General features: G+C 49.1%; 1 protein-coding gene across 1 annotated transcript in view; it reads left to right on the top strand.

Moving 5' to 3' along the window:
- LOC114067323 (TGF-beta receptor type-2-like) overlaps nucleotides 1-16,024 on the top strand; it is a 31,764-nt gene extending 15,740 nt beyond the window's left edge. The window contains exons 2-7 of the mRNA XM_027902645.1: nucleotides 3,612-3,762; nucleotides 6,080-6,282; nucleotides 9,253-10,061; nucleotides 10,175-10,316; nucleotides 11,498-11,625; nucleotides 15,496-16,024. Of these exons, the coding sequence (XP_027758446.1) occupies nucleotides 3,612-3,762; nucleotides 6,080-6,282; nucleotides 9,253-10,061; nucleotides 10,175-10,316; nucleotides 11,498-11,625; nucleotides 15,496-15,708 (1,646 nt within the window). The 3' untranslated portion in view covers nucleotides 15,709-16,024. The remainder of the gene's footprint in view (nucleotides 1-3,611; nucleotides 3,763-6,079; nucleotides 6,283-9,252; nucleotides 10,062-10,174; nucleotides 10,317-11,497; nucleotides 11,626-15,495) is intronic.
- The last annotated feature ends 418 nt before the right edge of the window (nucleotides 16,025-16,442 follow it).

Here is a 16,442-nt window from a genome sequence, read left to right as displayed (position 1 = left end):
TTGGGTGGTGGTATCACCCCCACTGCTCTTGCAAGGGAGACACAGGCACTTCTGGCATCATTTTTCCTTTATTTCTTGACTTGAAAATCATCTCATATTCTCTCAGTAACCTCTCTGGGGTCCCAGTTATAGATACCAGAAGATTTGATCCCACTCTGATGCACAGGAGAACAAGCCTTCCTATTGATGGTAAGCCAAGCTCGCTGTGAGCCCACCTATCGGTGACTTCAAACCATCTTTCCAACTGTCGTTCCGCAGTAACTTTGACTAACTGTACTATTTATTGGCTCACATCACATCCTTATGGCTTCAATTTATTTTTGGAAAACTCAACCCGCATTTAATTAGTTTATAGTTTGTTCCAAGTTTTGCTTATCCAGATTTTTTTTTTTTAAGCTTTTTTTTTCTTGAAGTTTGTATTTTGATGTTTAGCATTTGCCTTGGCAACATCTGGAACCCGTTTATGGAAGTGTATTGTTACTTTTACTGCTTGTGCAGCTTTATTAAATCATCTGACTATTAATATTGAAAGTGTTCATCTGGGTCTAATCAGGGCCAAGATGAGTGATGTGGCAGTTAAATTGTACCTACGAGCTAATGGTTCAAGGACACAAAGTCCTGAAGAAGCTTGTAGTGGAGTGGGCTTTGTGCTCTTCTTTTTAGCTTCCTAAGAGAAGAATGAAGGGGGGAGGGCAGGAAAAAAGAGATATTCCTGCTCTGACCTTTCTTGCAGAGCAGATAACAGAATCACAGCCTGAGCTAGTTTAGAACAATTTGTCTCCAAAGAATTTTGTCCGGTTACCACTATATTTCTGGGTCTCGTTTCCATATTTAACTCTTTCATCTGCCCTGGCTTCTCCGGTGCACAGCGCAGGGGACTGCCAAGTTGAGATCCGCACCAAGACACAGTAAGTAAAACACTGCTGGGGCTGGCGTTTTGCTCTGAGATTTTGACTAAACCCTTGACATAAATAAGTAAATAACGTACCTGGTAGGTATAAATACACAAATAACAAACCTCATCCTGCACTGGCAACATTCACAATCTGGATTTGTCCTTTTGCTGCTCCTCTTCAGGGCTCCCAAATATCCCTGGGTGATGGTGCTGAGCCCACAGTCCTGCACGAGCCTGCTGCAAGCAGAGCAGGACCCGTGGCATGGATGGGTGGAGCTGAAGGGGTGAAAGAAGAACTATGGCAGTGACACCAGTAGAGCATAGACCTGGCTGTGGTAGGACTTGGGTTTGGGAGGGAGAAACCAATTTACCTTCAATTCTTTGTTCCCATGTAGAAACACCAGTGGAGTTTGTAGGGTGTAGTGGCTGCCACTGGAGGTTGAGAGCTGCACCCAAATGCTTAGGCTTGATTTCTATCCCACCCCCGAAATTCTCATCCTCCAGAGGAGTTTTGCCTGGGATTCTGCAAGTTCTGCCCTGGCAGAGCAAAGCAGGGAGGTGAGGGCAGTTCATGCTGGCTGCAAGTGCTTCAAATCCCAGCTGAAGCTGTGGTTTTGGTAGCTAACCCTTGGATGGATGTGGGGCACTGGATCTGTTGAGGTCATCACAAAATCACAGGGCACTTTAGCAGGGCCAGAGAAACCTCCTGGATAGGGGGATGCTGAACAAGAGGTTGTGGGCAATATCTTCACCCACTCTGCTCTCATCTCCCCCACCACCTGGCGCAACATGAGCCCTGCTGAGCTGCACTTTAAGCCTGGCATCGGTCACTTAAACAAAAACTTCCTCCTTCCAGCCTTTAGATGTAACAGGCTTTTCCTCTACAGCCAGGTTTCCCCTCTGCCATTAACCTTGGCCCTACGTACGAGGCCACAGGAGCTTGTAAATGGTTTATTTCTGTGTGGGAGCCTTCCAACAGCTCTTTATGAGGGTCACAGGGAGGGGGGCCTGGGCCGTTGAGGGAAACAGAGCAGGCATGTGAGATGCTGTCAGAGCAGGCTGTGTGCCCTGGATTTGGGGAGCAGAGTTGTTAAAAACCCCTTCTTGCTATTGAGACAGTATTGAAGAGTGTCTTTAGGCTTGGTTGTGGACCACAGGCAGGTGACAGATGTGACCACAGGAGGTCCTGCAGGTTGCTCACAGACCTGGGGGTGCCTGTGGGTGTGTTCCTGGATCAACAGGGCCCTGCTTGCAGGGGCTGAGGCTTCACAAGCCAGAGCCAGGGATTTTGCAATTTGTTTCTTCTTCAGACTAACACCTGGTGATGGAAAACCCTACGATGGCTGTTGCAGCACAGTGAGCCTTGACTGGCTCTTCCACAGGGGCTGGGAGCACTGGGGACAGTGCACTGCTGGGTGCGCTGGGGACATGGCAGACGGAGAAGCAGGGATGGCTCAAACATTCAAAAAATGAGCTGCTGTAGTTCGTTCATACCTGAACAATTTGGAGCATATATATTTAAGTAAAAAAGTATAAATATACATTTCTACATAAGCCACTTCGTGACTTGTTTGGCTTTCCTTTTTTTTTTTTTTTTTTTAAAGACATTTAGCAGCCTTAAAACAGGAAGTTTAAATTTAGCTGGGATTTATCCCTTAACCAAGCATGGTTCATGTGCCCTTTCTATAAAAATAGAGATAATGTTATGCCTGTGAGATACAGGCAGAGCAGCTCCCCACTGTTATTCCCAGCAGTTATTCCTGCTGCTGCAGCAGACACAGGGCTCTAGGGACAGGAATGCATCTGATGCTGGGATGGGGCAGAGTGGCAATGGAGCCCTGGAGGGAGCAGCCCCTCTTGCCCCAGAGCTTGGGAAGACTCAGCCCATTGTTTCTTGCAAAACCACAGATGGTCAGGGTGGCAAACATGTTTCTCAGGTGGCAAACACACTTCCCAGCTTGGGCTCATTGAACAGGCAGAGGGAGGACGAGGAGACAGCAGGAGAGAAGGAAGCTATCCCAGTCTGGCCATGCATCCCTCCCCAGCACCTCTCCTCCTGCTGGGAGGGGAATAAATGAAGTCTTCAGGCATGCAGAGAGCCGGGGATGTCCCTTTTTGAACACTGTGTGTTCTCAGGATGAGGGGAAATGCCAATCTGAGCCCAGGTTATAGAGGAAGAAGTAAATTTCCCCTTGATGATAAAGGGTACAGGAAACACAGGGGGAAAATGTGGCTCTCTGCAGGTTCCCAGGCTCTGCAAAGCTCTTGTCTGGTAGGACCTGCCTTCCCACCACCAGCATCCCCCCATGTCCTCCCGGCTTTGGTGTAATACAGAGCACATTTGACTGAGCGATGGAGCAAAATTGCTCCAACGAAAATAGGCTGGATATTAGGAAGAAATTTTTCACAGAGAGAGTAATCAGACATTGGAATAGGCTACCCAGGGAGGTGTTGGATTCACTGTCCCTGCAGGTTTTTAAGGTGAGACTGTAACCACGGTGGTGTTGGATCAAGGGCTGGACGTGATGATTTTGGAGGTCTTTTCCAACCTGGTTGATTCTATTCTGTGATCCTAAAAAGACTTAAAAAAAGTGCATGGAGAAATAGGGTCAGTTCAGGCTCCTTCTCCACTATTTGTGTGAATTGCCAAAATTGCCCCATTCTGGGCAAGCATGGCCCTCCCTGCTCACCCTCTGTCCCCTCTCTGCCCCTGCAGCCTGCAGTGCCGGTGCTCGCCGCAGCCTGAAGACCAACCTGTGCAAGTGGTGCGACTCCACATCCCCGGCCTGCGAGGAGAAGGTGTGCTACAGCAACTGCAACCTCAACTCCTACTGTGAGGACCCCTACGAGATCTGCGTGGCCATATGGTGAGAGGAAATTCCCATTGTTCGAGGGCAGATGTGGGGGAAGAAGGGGTTTGCTCTTGGAAATGCACATGCATGTACCCCTGTGCTTGGATTACTGCTCCCTGAACTAATTCAGGACTTCCTCTTTCTTTGATTACACTGTAATTAAAATTACAATTCACTGTAAAAAAAACCTATTCGATCTGCCCTATAATTAGTGCCAGTTTATTTTCTAAATAAATTAAGCATTTAAGTACCCGACACAAAGCGTGGCAAGTTTCTGCAGGACCTCTAAAGCCCCATAAACCTCTGGATTTAGCTTTACGAGCTGAACCCAAGGGCAAACCGGCAACCCTGACCTCCAAACCTATGATGTCCTCCTGCATCAGGCTGGCAAAACCTTGGTTCACGTGCAGGGGTGCAGCTGAGGTCTGTCCCCATCCGGCACATGGATATCTGAGCTGACACCAAACTGGGCTTTAACATACTGGGTTTAACCCACCTCCTTCCTATCCCCTGGAAAAACCCTTTTCTGCTCCTGTGGGAGGTGCCTGGAAAGGAAATGCAATCTTGCATTTTAGGCTGAGCGTGCACTGCATGGTTTGGCCCAGGAGAGTGCCTCCCCCAGCTTTTTGGTCCTCATGAGCAAAACTAAAAAAACAACCATTTTGGGTCTGCCCAGAGTGATTTTCCTCCTCTTTCCCTTTTAATTTGGCTGCCAAAGTGAAAGCCAGCCAAGCACTTATCGCTAGGCTTTATCTCAACCTGCTAATTAGCATGAATGCTGAACGCCAGTTTTCAGTAGGAGTTTGCCTCAACATAATTGTTGCATTATGGACTTTTAAAAAAGCAAAACACAACGCGAAACCCAAACAAACAAACAACAAAATCCACCCCCTGCCTCAAATTCCCCTACACACATGGAGAAGCCACCTTAAATCCTGGGTAGGCAATCCAACATCTCCACGGGTTTTCCCATATAGTCTACAGGAAAAAGGAGCATGAATCCCCACACCAGAAAAGCAGTCCCACTGCACAGGATGGAACTGCACCCTGCATCACGTATCAGATGGAGTGAGGCAGCTACAGAGTCACAAATAACCTACCTACCCCTCCCAGTATCTCCCATCCCATTCTAAGGTCCACCCAGAGAATAAGATCCCTGCAGGCAGGGCTCACCTCCAAGCCAGCCTTGCTGCTCCTTGCTCACTTGCAGAGGAATATTTGGATCATCTGAACTTGTCCTGCATGGGGACTGCAGTCACAGCAGCAGCTTTGCCTCCATGCTCTTGAGCAATGTGCTCACATCCCATAGGTGTGCCCAAACTTGGAAGAGAAGGGATTGCACCGTCCTAGGACTCTTCAGCTGGAAGCTCCTCTGTCAAATTACCTGGAAGCTCAAAAAAAACTTGTGGAGCACTGAAAGCAGTGGACTTCATCAGGGAGAGGGTGACAAATTTAGGTTCTTTCCCTGGCTTTTATATATGACTTCCCAGCTGACCTCAGAGACACTGCGAAACCTCTCCATACCTTCACCCTCTCACTTTTCATGGCAAAGTCAGGAAGCAGAGGCTGTCCCTGGAAAAGTAGTTAATGGTTGTAATTCCCTTTGAACACCCCCAAGAGTAGCTGCAATGCTCTCCAGCCACCCATAGCCCATGCAGGGCCAGTCATTCCCCATCACTGCCCTGGAAACACAAAAAGTGCTGGGTTACCCTGCTTCCCCTGGGGAAGGCTCCAAAGGAAGAGGATGCCCTGTGTGTTATCTGGGACACAATTCCCCTTTTACTAACAGCAGCCCACACCTCTCCACTGCACAGGGGAAATTTGGGCAGCAGAGACCCACAGCCTCTGCTGAGGCACAGGTGTTGTGACTTGTATTGCAGCAGAGGTGACATGCAGAGTGGAACCATCATTTTGGTGGGTTTCCTTAGAACCATACAGCCCCAAAACCTGCTGGCCTAGCAGCTGGTGTTAGTAAAAGGGGAATTTTGCCCCAGATAATGCACAGGGCACTCAGCCTTAACGTTGGCAGTACCTGATCCAAGATGCGATTATGAACTGGTGAATTATCTACTGGAAACAATCAGAGTCTCTGGCTCTCATCCTACTATTGGTGTGTGCCAAACATTTCTCTTTTCAGCAAAGAGACAAAGGGCTTTAGCACAACCCCTCCAAAAGCATGTGTAATTAGGATTACACCAGAGCTGCTGCAAACAAGTCATTCCCTCCGCATCTTAAAACGAACAATCTCAGAACTGGGTTTAAGGTGACGGGCAGGTGACACAAAGGCTGAGCTGCCAGACTAAGGTTGTGTCGGTTCCCCTGTAACCCGCAGGAGACAGGACAATGAGAGCATCAGGATCAGCACGCTCTGCCACAACCCCAACCGCCCCATCGAGAACCTCATGGTCCCCAACTACAACACCTCCCGCTGCGTCATGGCCCCCCAGCCCAGCGAGGACGGTGTCACCTACATCTGCGGCTGCGTGGACGAGCAGGAGTGCAACGACAAACTCATCTTTGAAAACCACACCAACGGTGAGTGCTCTCATTCCTGCTGTTTACGGGGGGAGCAGCACCCAGTATAAAAGCCAGTTAAAATCTGTACCCCGTTACTGAGCCCAGGTTTTTGCCTGTAGCCAAAGCATCCTCCCATGCAATACCTCCAGTTTTTGTCTGGAAGCATTAGGTGATGGAAAATCTGCTGTATCTCTTGGTGGGCTGTGCCCTTCAGCACGGGGTAAATCAACTGGGGAACCCAAGGGCTGATGTAACCCAGTGTGAGTCAATGCTCTGAAAGCTTTAAATAAATCATGTCAGAGCCAATCCTGCCCCAGAACACACCTATGGGAACTGCTGGCATCCACCATGGCTGCATCCTGAAAAGGTGGAGGTGCTGGGGCTCAGGGCTTGGCACATGGGGGTGCCTCCCCTACCACTCTCCTGGGGGTCCCTGCAGTGGAGTTTCTCTCTGGCAGGGACGGCTGGAACCATCCTGATGCTGCACACACATGTGAGCGTGGCTTGGCACGCCTGTGGATGCTTCTGCAGATGGCTGGGGATCCAACAGGAGCTGTAAATCCACAGGAGGGAAAACTAAGAGGCAGCCCATTTCTGTACCTCAGGAGGGTCATATACTTTGGAAATGCTTCCAATCAGATCTTGAGCCTTTGGGGGCTTGTCCAAACCTCCCTAAGTCCAAATGAACCAGGTTTATCCAAGTGTCCATCAAGAATCTGACCTGTAACAAAAGCAAAGTGAAACTCCTCCAATTTTCCATAATCACAGAACAAGCAGATGCTGAGAACGAGCCTCAGCAGAACCTGCAAGCCAGTGGCATAGCCTTCCTGCAACACAAGGAAAAAAGAAAAACATCACATAAAATGCAAATTCTCTGAACAAACAAGCCACTCTCAATGGAGGCAAACGATGCTAAATCTGGCAGCTCTTTGCTGCTTCCCCAGCCAAACATAACAGGTACACACACTTCTAGGGAGAGATAGTCAAATCCCAAAGCTGGGATCTGTAACTTCACACAAAAATGACAACTGGCTCATTGGAAATGCCGCCCCCAGCGAAGGCTCCACAACCAGCCTCGTCCTGCCAACCAGCATGGAAAAGTGCTGGAAGTCATAGAGGGAGCGGTGCAGGTCTTAAACAGTTCCCTCCTTTTTGTTTTGCGTCATGGGGATAGCTTGGCAAGCCCCAGCCTCACAGACCCCATTCTTTACATCCTTTTCTTCTGCTTTAAGGAATCATTTGCATTTTAAATACTAACTTCTGCTCATTGATACAGACAACACCTAGCAGAGGAATATCTAATATAGACAAGCACTTTTTGGTCGGCTAAAGCAGGCAGTTTTTTTTCCTTTTTCTCAATTTCTTAAGCCCTGCTTTCAGGCCTGGGCTGATAGGTGGCATTACCCTCACATTGGGGCTGCAGGGGACTCCATCAGGGCTCAGAGACCACCCTAATGAACACATAGAGGCACCATTTCCTAAAGCTGTGCACGCAGGAGCCCAGCAGACACCCTGGGGAGGTGCTGGGTAGGGTTGAGCATGCCAAGTCCTTTCTACCTCTGCTCCAGCTGAGCCTGGCCCTGGAGCTCCATCTCCCCTCAGCAGGGATGAAAAGACCCCCGCAGGGATGCTCAACAAGGTGTGAGTTTACAGAGCTGTGCTTATTGTCAGAGCAGCTACATTTGCTCTCCGTAGAAGGGGTCTAAGCCCTGCTGCAACCCCTGTGTATCAAAAGACTTCCATCAGGATGGGGCATCCTCATGAAGGAATTTCCTGAAGTTGTGTTAACTTCCCCTTTTCAGGGCTCATGCACGCAACTCCCTTAAAAATATCTTCTCTTCCTTCAGAGTTTCAAAGATGGGATCTGAAGCATCAGGTAAATCCATTAAAGCAGTAGGTGATATCCAGGCCTAATGCTTTCCAAAATAAACATATTCCTGAGTTAGTTATTGATTTATATCAGTTTAGGTTGATCTTGTGGTTTAAACCTGATGCCTATTTTAGAAACGCTTTCACAGCCTTGCAGAAATTAGCTGCAGCACATTTTTTTGAAATTTGCCAAGGAAAATAGCTAAACGCTCTGTTTTTCCAGAACCTGAATTATGATCTGCACACACTGAGGTCAAGCAGCGAGAGTTTTGCTTATGGAATGATTCTTATCCCTCTTCCCCTGGGTTATTATACTTGGCAGAAAAACCTCTGAGTAAGATTTTACTTGAATATCTCTACTGAAGTCAGCATGTTTATTCCAGGAATTGTGAACATCAAAGGATCAGACAATTATATGTTGTGTGAGGGTTATGGCTTTGTGTGCGTGTCATGGGTGTGTGTGTGTCTCCCCCAACTGAAGGGGTTTTAAAAGAAACAAAACAAAAGCAGCCATGCCCTGGCAGATGATGGTGTTGGTGTTGTGACAGAGTGTGGAAGGATATGCCAATGCTGGCAGACAGCACTGAAGAGATGCTTCTTTACTCTAAAAGTATCACGGTGCTCTCCTGGGCTGGGCCGTCCTGCCCACCCCCAGCATCCCTTCTGGCTCCCTGAGCATCACAAGGGTCCAGTAAAGCTCCAGTCCCAAACCCCCTCAGAGATTCGCTCTGTCTGAGGCTTGCCTTGGATTTATCACTGTTATTTCCACCCCAGCTCCCCATGCCGTGAGTGCAAGTGGCGCCTGAGACCCCCAAAAGGCAGTGGAGCCGTGTAGGTGGCAGCAGCAGGATCGCATGTGCTGCACTGCCCAACCCAGGCGATGCTGGCCTGCATCCCGGACCCTCTGTTGATAAATTGAGCTAAATTTGAGACCAAAACTAAGCAACCCCCTCGCTAACTGCCTACATCTGGGTTCTGTGCTGAGACGGGTTTGTGTGGCCCCGCAAAGGGCTGCGCTTCATTAACAGCTTCGCATATTTTCCTCCTCGGCGTGATGAAAACGAGCTGTTGCAGAGCCGCGGCAGCAACAGTACCTCGCCTTTGCTTTCCTCCCCGCAGGCTACTCCATGCTGCAGAGCAAAGAGGTGATCCCGGTGGCTGCCATCAGCCTCCTGCCCCCGCTGCTGGTGGCGGTGATGATCACGGTGATATTTTACCTCTGCCGCACGCAGAAGCGGCGCAAGAGAGCCAAGGCGTGGGGTGGGAAACCGGGACAGCCCCCGGCGCTGCCGGAGCCAGGGAGGGCGACGGAGCGGGAGGAGAAGTTGTCCGTGCTGATGGATGAGAACCCGGCCGGCGCCAGCCCCAGCTGCGCCAGCAGCCGCCCCACGGAGCTGCTGCCCATCGAGCTGGACGAGATGGTGGGCAAGGGCCAGTTCGCGGAGGTGTGGAGGGCCAAGCTGAGCCACAGCCGCTCGGGGCAGTACGAGACGGTGGCCGTGAAGATCTTCCCCTGCGAGGAGTACTCCTCCTGGAAGAACGAGAGCCAGATCTTCACCGACACCAGCCTCAAGCACGACAGCGTCCTGCAGTTCCTCACTGCCGAGGACAGGGGCACGGGGCCCCGCCGGGAGTACTGGCTCATCACCGCCTACCACAGCCGGGGCAACCTCAAGGACTACCTGTCCCGCCACATCCTGAGCTGGATGGACCTGCAGAAGATGGCGGGCTCCCTGGTGAGCGGGGTGGCCCACCTCCACAGCGACTACACTGCCTGCGGCCGGCCAAAGATCCCCATCGCCCACCGGGACATCAAGAGCACAAATGTGCTGGTGAAGAACGAGCAGGAGTGTGTGCTCTGCGACTTCGGCATCGCCATTCGCCTCGACCCTTCCCTCACAGTGGACGACTTTGCCAACAGCGGGCAGGCAAGTATGGCCCACCAACCCTCTCTGCAGGACCCTCTGCAAGCCACCTCTGCCTGTCATGTGGCCACAGCCCTCGCCCACCCTCCTAATGCCTCTCTCCTCTCTGTGGGCAGGTGGGCACCGCCAGGTACATGGCCCCAGAGGTCCTGGAGTCCAGGGTGAACCTGGAAGACCTGGAGTCTTTCAAGCAGATGGATGTCTACTCCATGGCCCTTGTTTTGTGGGAAATGGCCTCCAGATGTGAAGTGGTAGGAGGTAGGAGCATTGCACTGTGGTTGCCATATGCCCTTTTGCTCCCTTACTTCCACATCCCCACTGATGGCACAGGACCTGATCTAGGGTGGCTCAGATCTCTGTAGGGGTGCCGAGAGCTGGTGGCAGATCCCTGCCCTGGCTGCCTGCTCTGTGTGCTGTGGCCAAGGGAGTGGCTCAGTGGTCAAGGAGCAGGATGGGTTCCCAGGGGGTCACCTGGTCCAGGCCCTGCTCAAAGCCAACCAGCCACTGTGCCACATCCAAGCCTGTGCCAGTGACGCAAACCAAACCAAACCAAGCAGAAAGAGCTAAAGGTGCCACCCCCTTCTCAATCATTTTTTCCTTCAGACAACACCAGAAAGTTTAGGTTGCAATGGGGACCCACAAACCCTAGACTCAGGCACTTCCAGAGCTGCATCCTGGCACCTGAAATTGAATGTAGCAAAACAATTCATTACCTGCCCTGGTGCTGGCCCCAACCTGCCTTCTGCCTGCTCCACTCTTTCCCTTCCTTCCCTATCCCACCAATGCAATACAAACCCGCTGGGCTGCAAGAATCTCCAGCCCCTGGCAAGAAAGCTGCCCTAGTTGCCCTGCACACTCCACACCCAGTAGTGGGGGCCCCTTGCCTGGCTCAGGTGGCCTGTGCATCCTTTGTTCCCAAGCCAGTATCCCAGCCATCCTTCCCCACTCATCTCTCACCTGGATTCATATCCAGGCAGGAGCTGGCAGAAACCAGGGTAGCCTCTCACCTCTGCAACAGGCAGTTTCTCCGTGGCCTCACACAACATGCTCTTCTGGAAGGGCCATTTCTCCTCGAAGCCAATCCATGCCTGCAGTAGGAATTTAAATGCTGGTATCATAGTCACCCCTCCCACCTTTCACCAGCACAACACTTTTTACCTGCTCAAAATACGTCTCACCCAAGGACAAACCAGGTCCTTTGTAGTGCATCTCTTGGGTTCAGGGAGGCGGTCAGATCATTCCTCAGTGCTGTCTCTAAAAACAACCTTTATGTGAAAAGCCAGCACTGTGTTTCTGCGTTCAAATTCTCAATTTTTTCCAGAACTGTTTATTTTTGCAGACTGCAAAAAACAAGTGTAGTCTTATCCAGTGGACCACACCAAAACAAAGCAAGGAATGCACTAAAAACATCCTGTAATGCTGCTGTTGCTTCCTTGCAGAGGTAAAGAATTATGAGCTGCCTTTTGGGTCAAAAGTCCAGGAGCAGCCCTGTGTGGACACCATGAGGGACATCGTGCTCCACGGCAGAGGCCGACCCGAGATCCCGAGCAGCTGGCTGGTGCACCAGGTAAGCTGGGAGCAACTAGAAAAGAACAACCCATGTTGTCCCACTTGACTAAACCAGCCTGAAAAACTATTAAGGTTATAATCAAAGGAAAAGTGGCCAGAACTCCTGGGCTCTACTTCCAGCTGCACTGTGGCTGGCTGGGCCCACATAAACCCCACCGGTGAATAAAAGCCACCAGCCAGGGGTACAGCATAATTTGTTGATCAATAGCCATGATCAGGAAGCATTTTGAGTGCCAGGTGATGGGTTTCAGTTACCTTGAGGATAACAGCAAAATGGAGCACTTCAGTGCAGGTTCTTCTCACAAAACACTAAATCATTTGAGTCCACCCCACTTCTCCCCTAAACACCTTATCCAGAAGGCTCTAGCTCAGGAAACATGCAGTCCCTGGCACACAGCCATTCACAGCAGGTACAGGAGGGAAAGAAAGTGCATCCAGCCTTCTGTAAGCTTGGTTATGGAGGTTTCAAACTCAACATTACCTCTAACATGAGAGAAGGATTTCCATTTCTACAAGGAAAGCAAACCAGAAAGCATCTCCTTCATGTGAAACACCCAGGGAACACACATAAAGCTGAGAGCAGGGACCTTGCTAGGCTCAGGGCTCAGGTTTTGCCAAGGGAAGTCTTTCATCAGCCTTCAGAGGGTCTGAAAGCAAAGTGTGTCAGCACAGAAAGCATAACCCAGTGCTCTAGAATGGCAGCACTTTAGCAGCAATGAGATCTGCTCTGTTAAAACCATCCACAAGCACACCCAGACCAAACAGCCACAGAAGCACAGTTCCCTCCTGGCCCTGACAGGATCCTCTGTCCCAGGGCCAGTGCCTTCTTCCATGCACCAAGGACACATGGGGTAACAGGCATGCTGGCCATGACTTTCATGTCTTGTGGAAAAACACCATCTGCTGATCAACAATCCCATTCACCTAAAAAACAAGCTGAAACTTCAAGCCTGCTGGATTTCAGAGTCTTGCAGTGTTCAGTGCATCATTTTGCAATATCCACCCATAAAACACACCACCACTGCCCTCACTCTGCCCGGGTGGCACACAGGGGCAGACTTTTCAAAGGGAAAGATACAATTTCTTGACCTCAGGAGGCCACATGTTCCCTACAATGTCTCCTCTCAAAACCATGTTTGTCCAAAGACTCACAACTGACCTGACTGACCAAAGCTGCAAACAGCATCAAATGAATCCGTGGCTTCTGCCGCACCCCCAGGGAGTTTATCAGTCAGCCAGTCCATGTCAGAAGTTCACCCAGCCTTTTTCCCAACGAAGGCAAATACAGGAACTTCAAATCAGCACTGCCACACATTTCAAGCCTTTGAGTATTCATCTCAGACATTCACCACCCAAGGTCTCTGATAAACTTTGAAACCACAGGAAAAACACACAGAAGCTTGGGTTGTGAAAAATCACACTCTGATAGAGCCTGGCCATAACTGTGCTGTTCCCTGGGCTGAGGGGAGGCTGACTGCAGTCACCTCCCAGAAACAACATTGCTGTAGTTGGGGTGGTTCAGCACACAAACAGAGCAAGGCTTTTAAGGAGGGAACTTTTATTAGACCAGCTGATGGTCACTGGGGGAGAGGAACAGAAAAGCTACGTTGTGTTCCTGAAAGTTTGCCCCTGACTAATCTTGGCTAATCTAATAAACATCTCCTTTCAAGCCTGGCTTTACAGCATTTTCTGGGCATTTTGCAGCCGTTCTCCCCAGGATGAGGAATTGGGCAGCACCATCTGCTGGGAAGCTGCAGAAAGCCACCGGCTTTGCCACTCCTGGGGTCAGAGCTGCCTTCCTGTGGGAGGAGGCGTTGGGTGGCACCAAGAAACTGTGACAAGTCACTCACCTGAATGGGCAGCACCATCAGACGTTCCCAACAATGAAAATAGGTTTGCTGCAGAGCTTCAGATGTTACTCCCATGTTTCAACCATCAGGATTGCTCTCAGTCAAGTGAGGGTCTACGTGTCTGGCCATGGTTTGATTTTCAGCAAGAGTCAGCATTAACTTCCCTGACAGGGTTGACTCACCCAGCAGCAGCTCCAGGGCAACTGTTTGCAAGTCTGCACAACAAAGACAGCTGAAGAGATTTATCCCAAAGTTTCCCAGATAACTCACAAACCCCTTACGCCCATGCTTCTACCTTGTTTCACATGCCAACACATTAAAAAAAAAAAAAAAAAAAAAAAAAAAAAAAAAAAAAAAAAAAAAAAAAAAAAAAAAAAAAAGAGAGAGAGAGAGAAGAAAAGTTACTTAGGCCAGGTGAATTCCTGGATCTGGTTCACGAAGCATCTGAACAGACGGATGTTCTGGCCACAGCTGGAGGGCTGCTGCAGGTCAGGAAGGAGCAGTGGAAGCTTAAGTCAATATTGCCGCTAAAAATCACTTGTACCACTCAGCAGCTTTTGGAATCTTGGAAAAACAGATATCAAATATAAAAGCCAAACAAAGTCCATTTGTAAGCGAAACAAGATGCTCCAGTTGAACCATTCAAAAGAGCATCATGACAGAGGAGGCAAACTACAAATAATTGTCTTGATTTCAGGGTAAAATAAGCACAGAAAATCTAATGACTAAACCATTTGACAGTGCCATGCTCTGTTTGAGAACAGGCTTACTTTAAAAGCTTCGCCTAAGCTAGCTCATTTTTGCATGTAATCAATTATCCTCAAATCCTTTCAACTAAGCTAATAAACGACTGACGTCAGGGGTACTGAAACACACCATCTGTCAGTTTTACTGCACAACCCTGTTCTCTCCAATCTGTGTCCATTATGGAAGATTTAGTACAATGGACCTTAGCAGAAAGGTTCAGAAGGACAGATGACGCTGACCCTACACGGCTGTAGGACTTGCATTTTCCTCCTGTCTGGGTCCATACGAAGACTTCAGGGTTCCCTCAGTTGCAAATTAGGAAATACACAAAACCCACTGAAAAACATGAAGCTTTATTTAGAATAATGATTTTTCCACTGTGTTCCAACCTTAGTTGACAACGATGCCAAAAGCAATAGCACATGATAGGAATTACATGGGCAAAGGAAGGTTCAAAACAGCTTCTGGTGCTAGCTGTGTTACTAACTTAAGAGTGGGAAAAATACCAGCTGAATACTACCACTTATTTTGTTTCTAAGCCCAAAATATTGACTCTTTTCAGAGCACTACACAATTGGACCAAAAAAAAAATATTTCTGGGAGACATAAGCATTGTAACTGAGAGGAACTACATGTGTTCTGGAGCACACTGGGAAGCACCCAACCCCACCTCGACCAAAACACTATTTTGCAATGAGAGAACAAGGTTCAGCTGCACAATGCAATGAGTATTTGGCACGGTGCACCCTTTCAGAATGCCACTAAAACAAGAAGTCAGATTCAGGAAATTTAATTCCAAACTCACCCCACCTATACCCTCCCTCCAGGCAAAACAGCCAGGGCACAGGCTGGAATCCAGAGGCCTGGGTTTACCCAGCATTCCACAGGTCACCATCTGCACCTCCCCTGTCCCTCCTGATTTTAGGATGCTCTGAACAGAGCATCTCTGAGACAGGAGATGGAGGGCCTGTTTCCTTCCAGCCCTTATTTAAGTCCCACAGCCAACACAAGCCAACTTCCAGCAAGGATTTCCAGGGAGCATGGGAAGTGCTTGGGAGCAGATGCTGGGTGAGCTGAGACTGCTGCTCTAACACAGGCAGTGCCAGTCATAGTGGAAGCACCAGCACTTGCCACAACTTACCAAGGCTGTTTCCTCTTGGCCAAAACCAGCCTTCATGCGGGAGGCTGTCAGAAGTGGCAGTAAAACGCTGTTAGGTCAGCTCCTCTTCCTCCTGGCCCTCAGATCCTAATTTGAGCCCTTCTGCCTGCAGGGGATGCGCTTTCTGTGCGACACCATCACGGAGTGCTGGGACCACGACCCCGAGGCTCGGCTCACTGCCCACTGCGTGGCCGAGCGCTTCAACCTGATGGCACAGATGGACTGTGACGACATCCTCAACAACAACACGGACAACGAGGCCAGCAAAACAGCTTCTCCAGGTGGGGAGCACCAGGACAGCGATGGGAGCACGAACGTGCAGTGACACAGCAGGCAAAAACCCTCGTCACGAGGAACAAGAGGATGAGGGAGAAGCATTTAGCTCATGAGGGAAAAAAAAAAAAAACCAAACAACTTCGCTGTGTTTTTCAAAATGGAACTAAGATCTAGTATATAACTTATTTATAAGATCTGTTTCCTCCCGCAGATACGGTGAACTGTGGAATCAATACTTTGGTTACAGTGCAACATTACATATGAACTGATTTTGTACTTACTTTAAATGTATAATGATGCCAAAGCATTCTTTTTATTATTTTTTAAAATAATAATGTTTAATCTTTTATTAATAAGCACCTGAATTCCATGTCTATCTTTTTTAAGTCCTTCTATATTGCCATCATGAGTTTCTCTTCTAACTGCTTAATCTGCAGAGAACAAGACAATTTTCCTTTTTTAATGGCCTACACACACACACACACACACACACACACACAAACCCCCTGTAGCAGCAAAAAAAAAATCTTGAAATGTGACATACCCTCAATGGAAGAAACACTGGCACACAAGAAAATTATTCATTAATCAGAATCCTCAATATTGTGCAAAGATACACAATAATCCACTCTGCAAAAGCCTGATATGCTGCAACTCTAACACACCTTTTCTCCCCGGGGAATTCCTGAGAGTCCTTGACAGTTCAAGTGGGTGTGTGAAGTCTCTTTGATAGAAATAAGTCACCAGTGTAGACACTACCGCTTCACACTAAAAACTCCCCAT

Source organism: Empidonax traillii, unplaced genomic scaffold (genome assembly GCF_003031625.1).
Source record: "Empidonax traillii isolate 1590-97213 ecotype Southwest subspecies unplaced genomic scaffold, ASM303162v1 scaffold900:size397343, whole genome shotgun sequence".
Taxonomy (NCBI): Eukaryota; Metazoa; Chordata; class Aves; order Passeriformes; family Tyrannidae; genus Empidonax; species Empidonax traillii.
The sequence above is the reverse complement of the archived record's forward strand: the minus strand, read 5'-3'. Positions and strand labels throughout refer to the sequence as shown.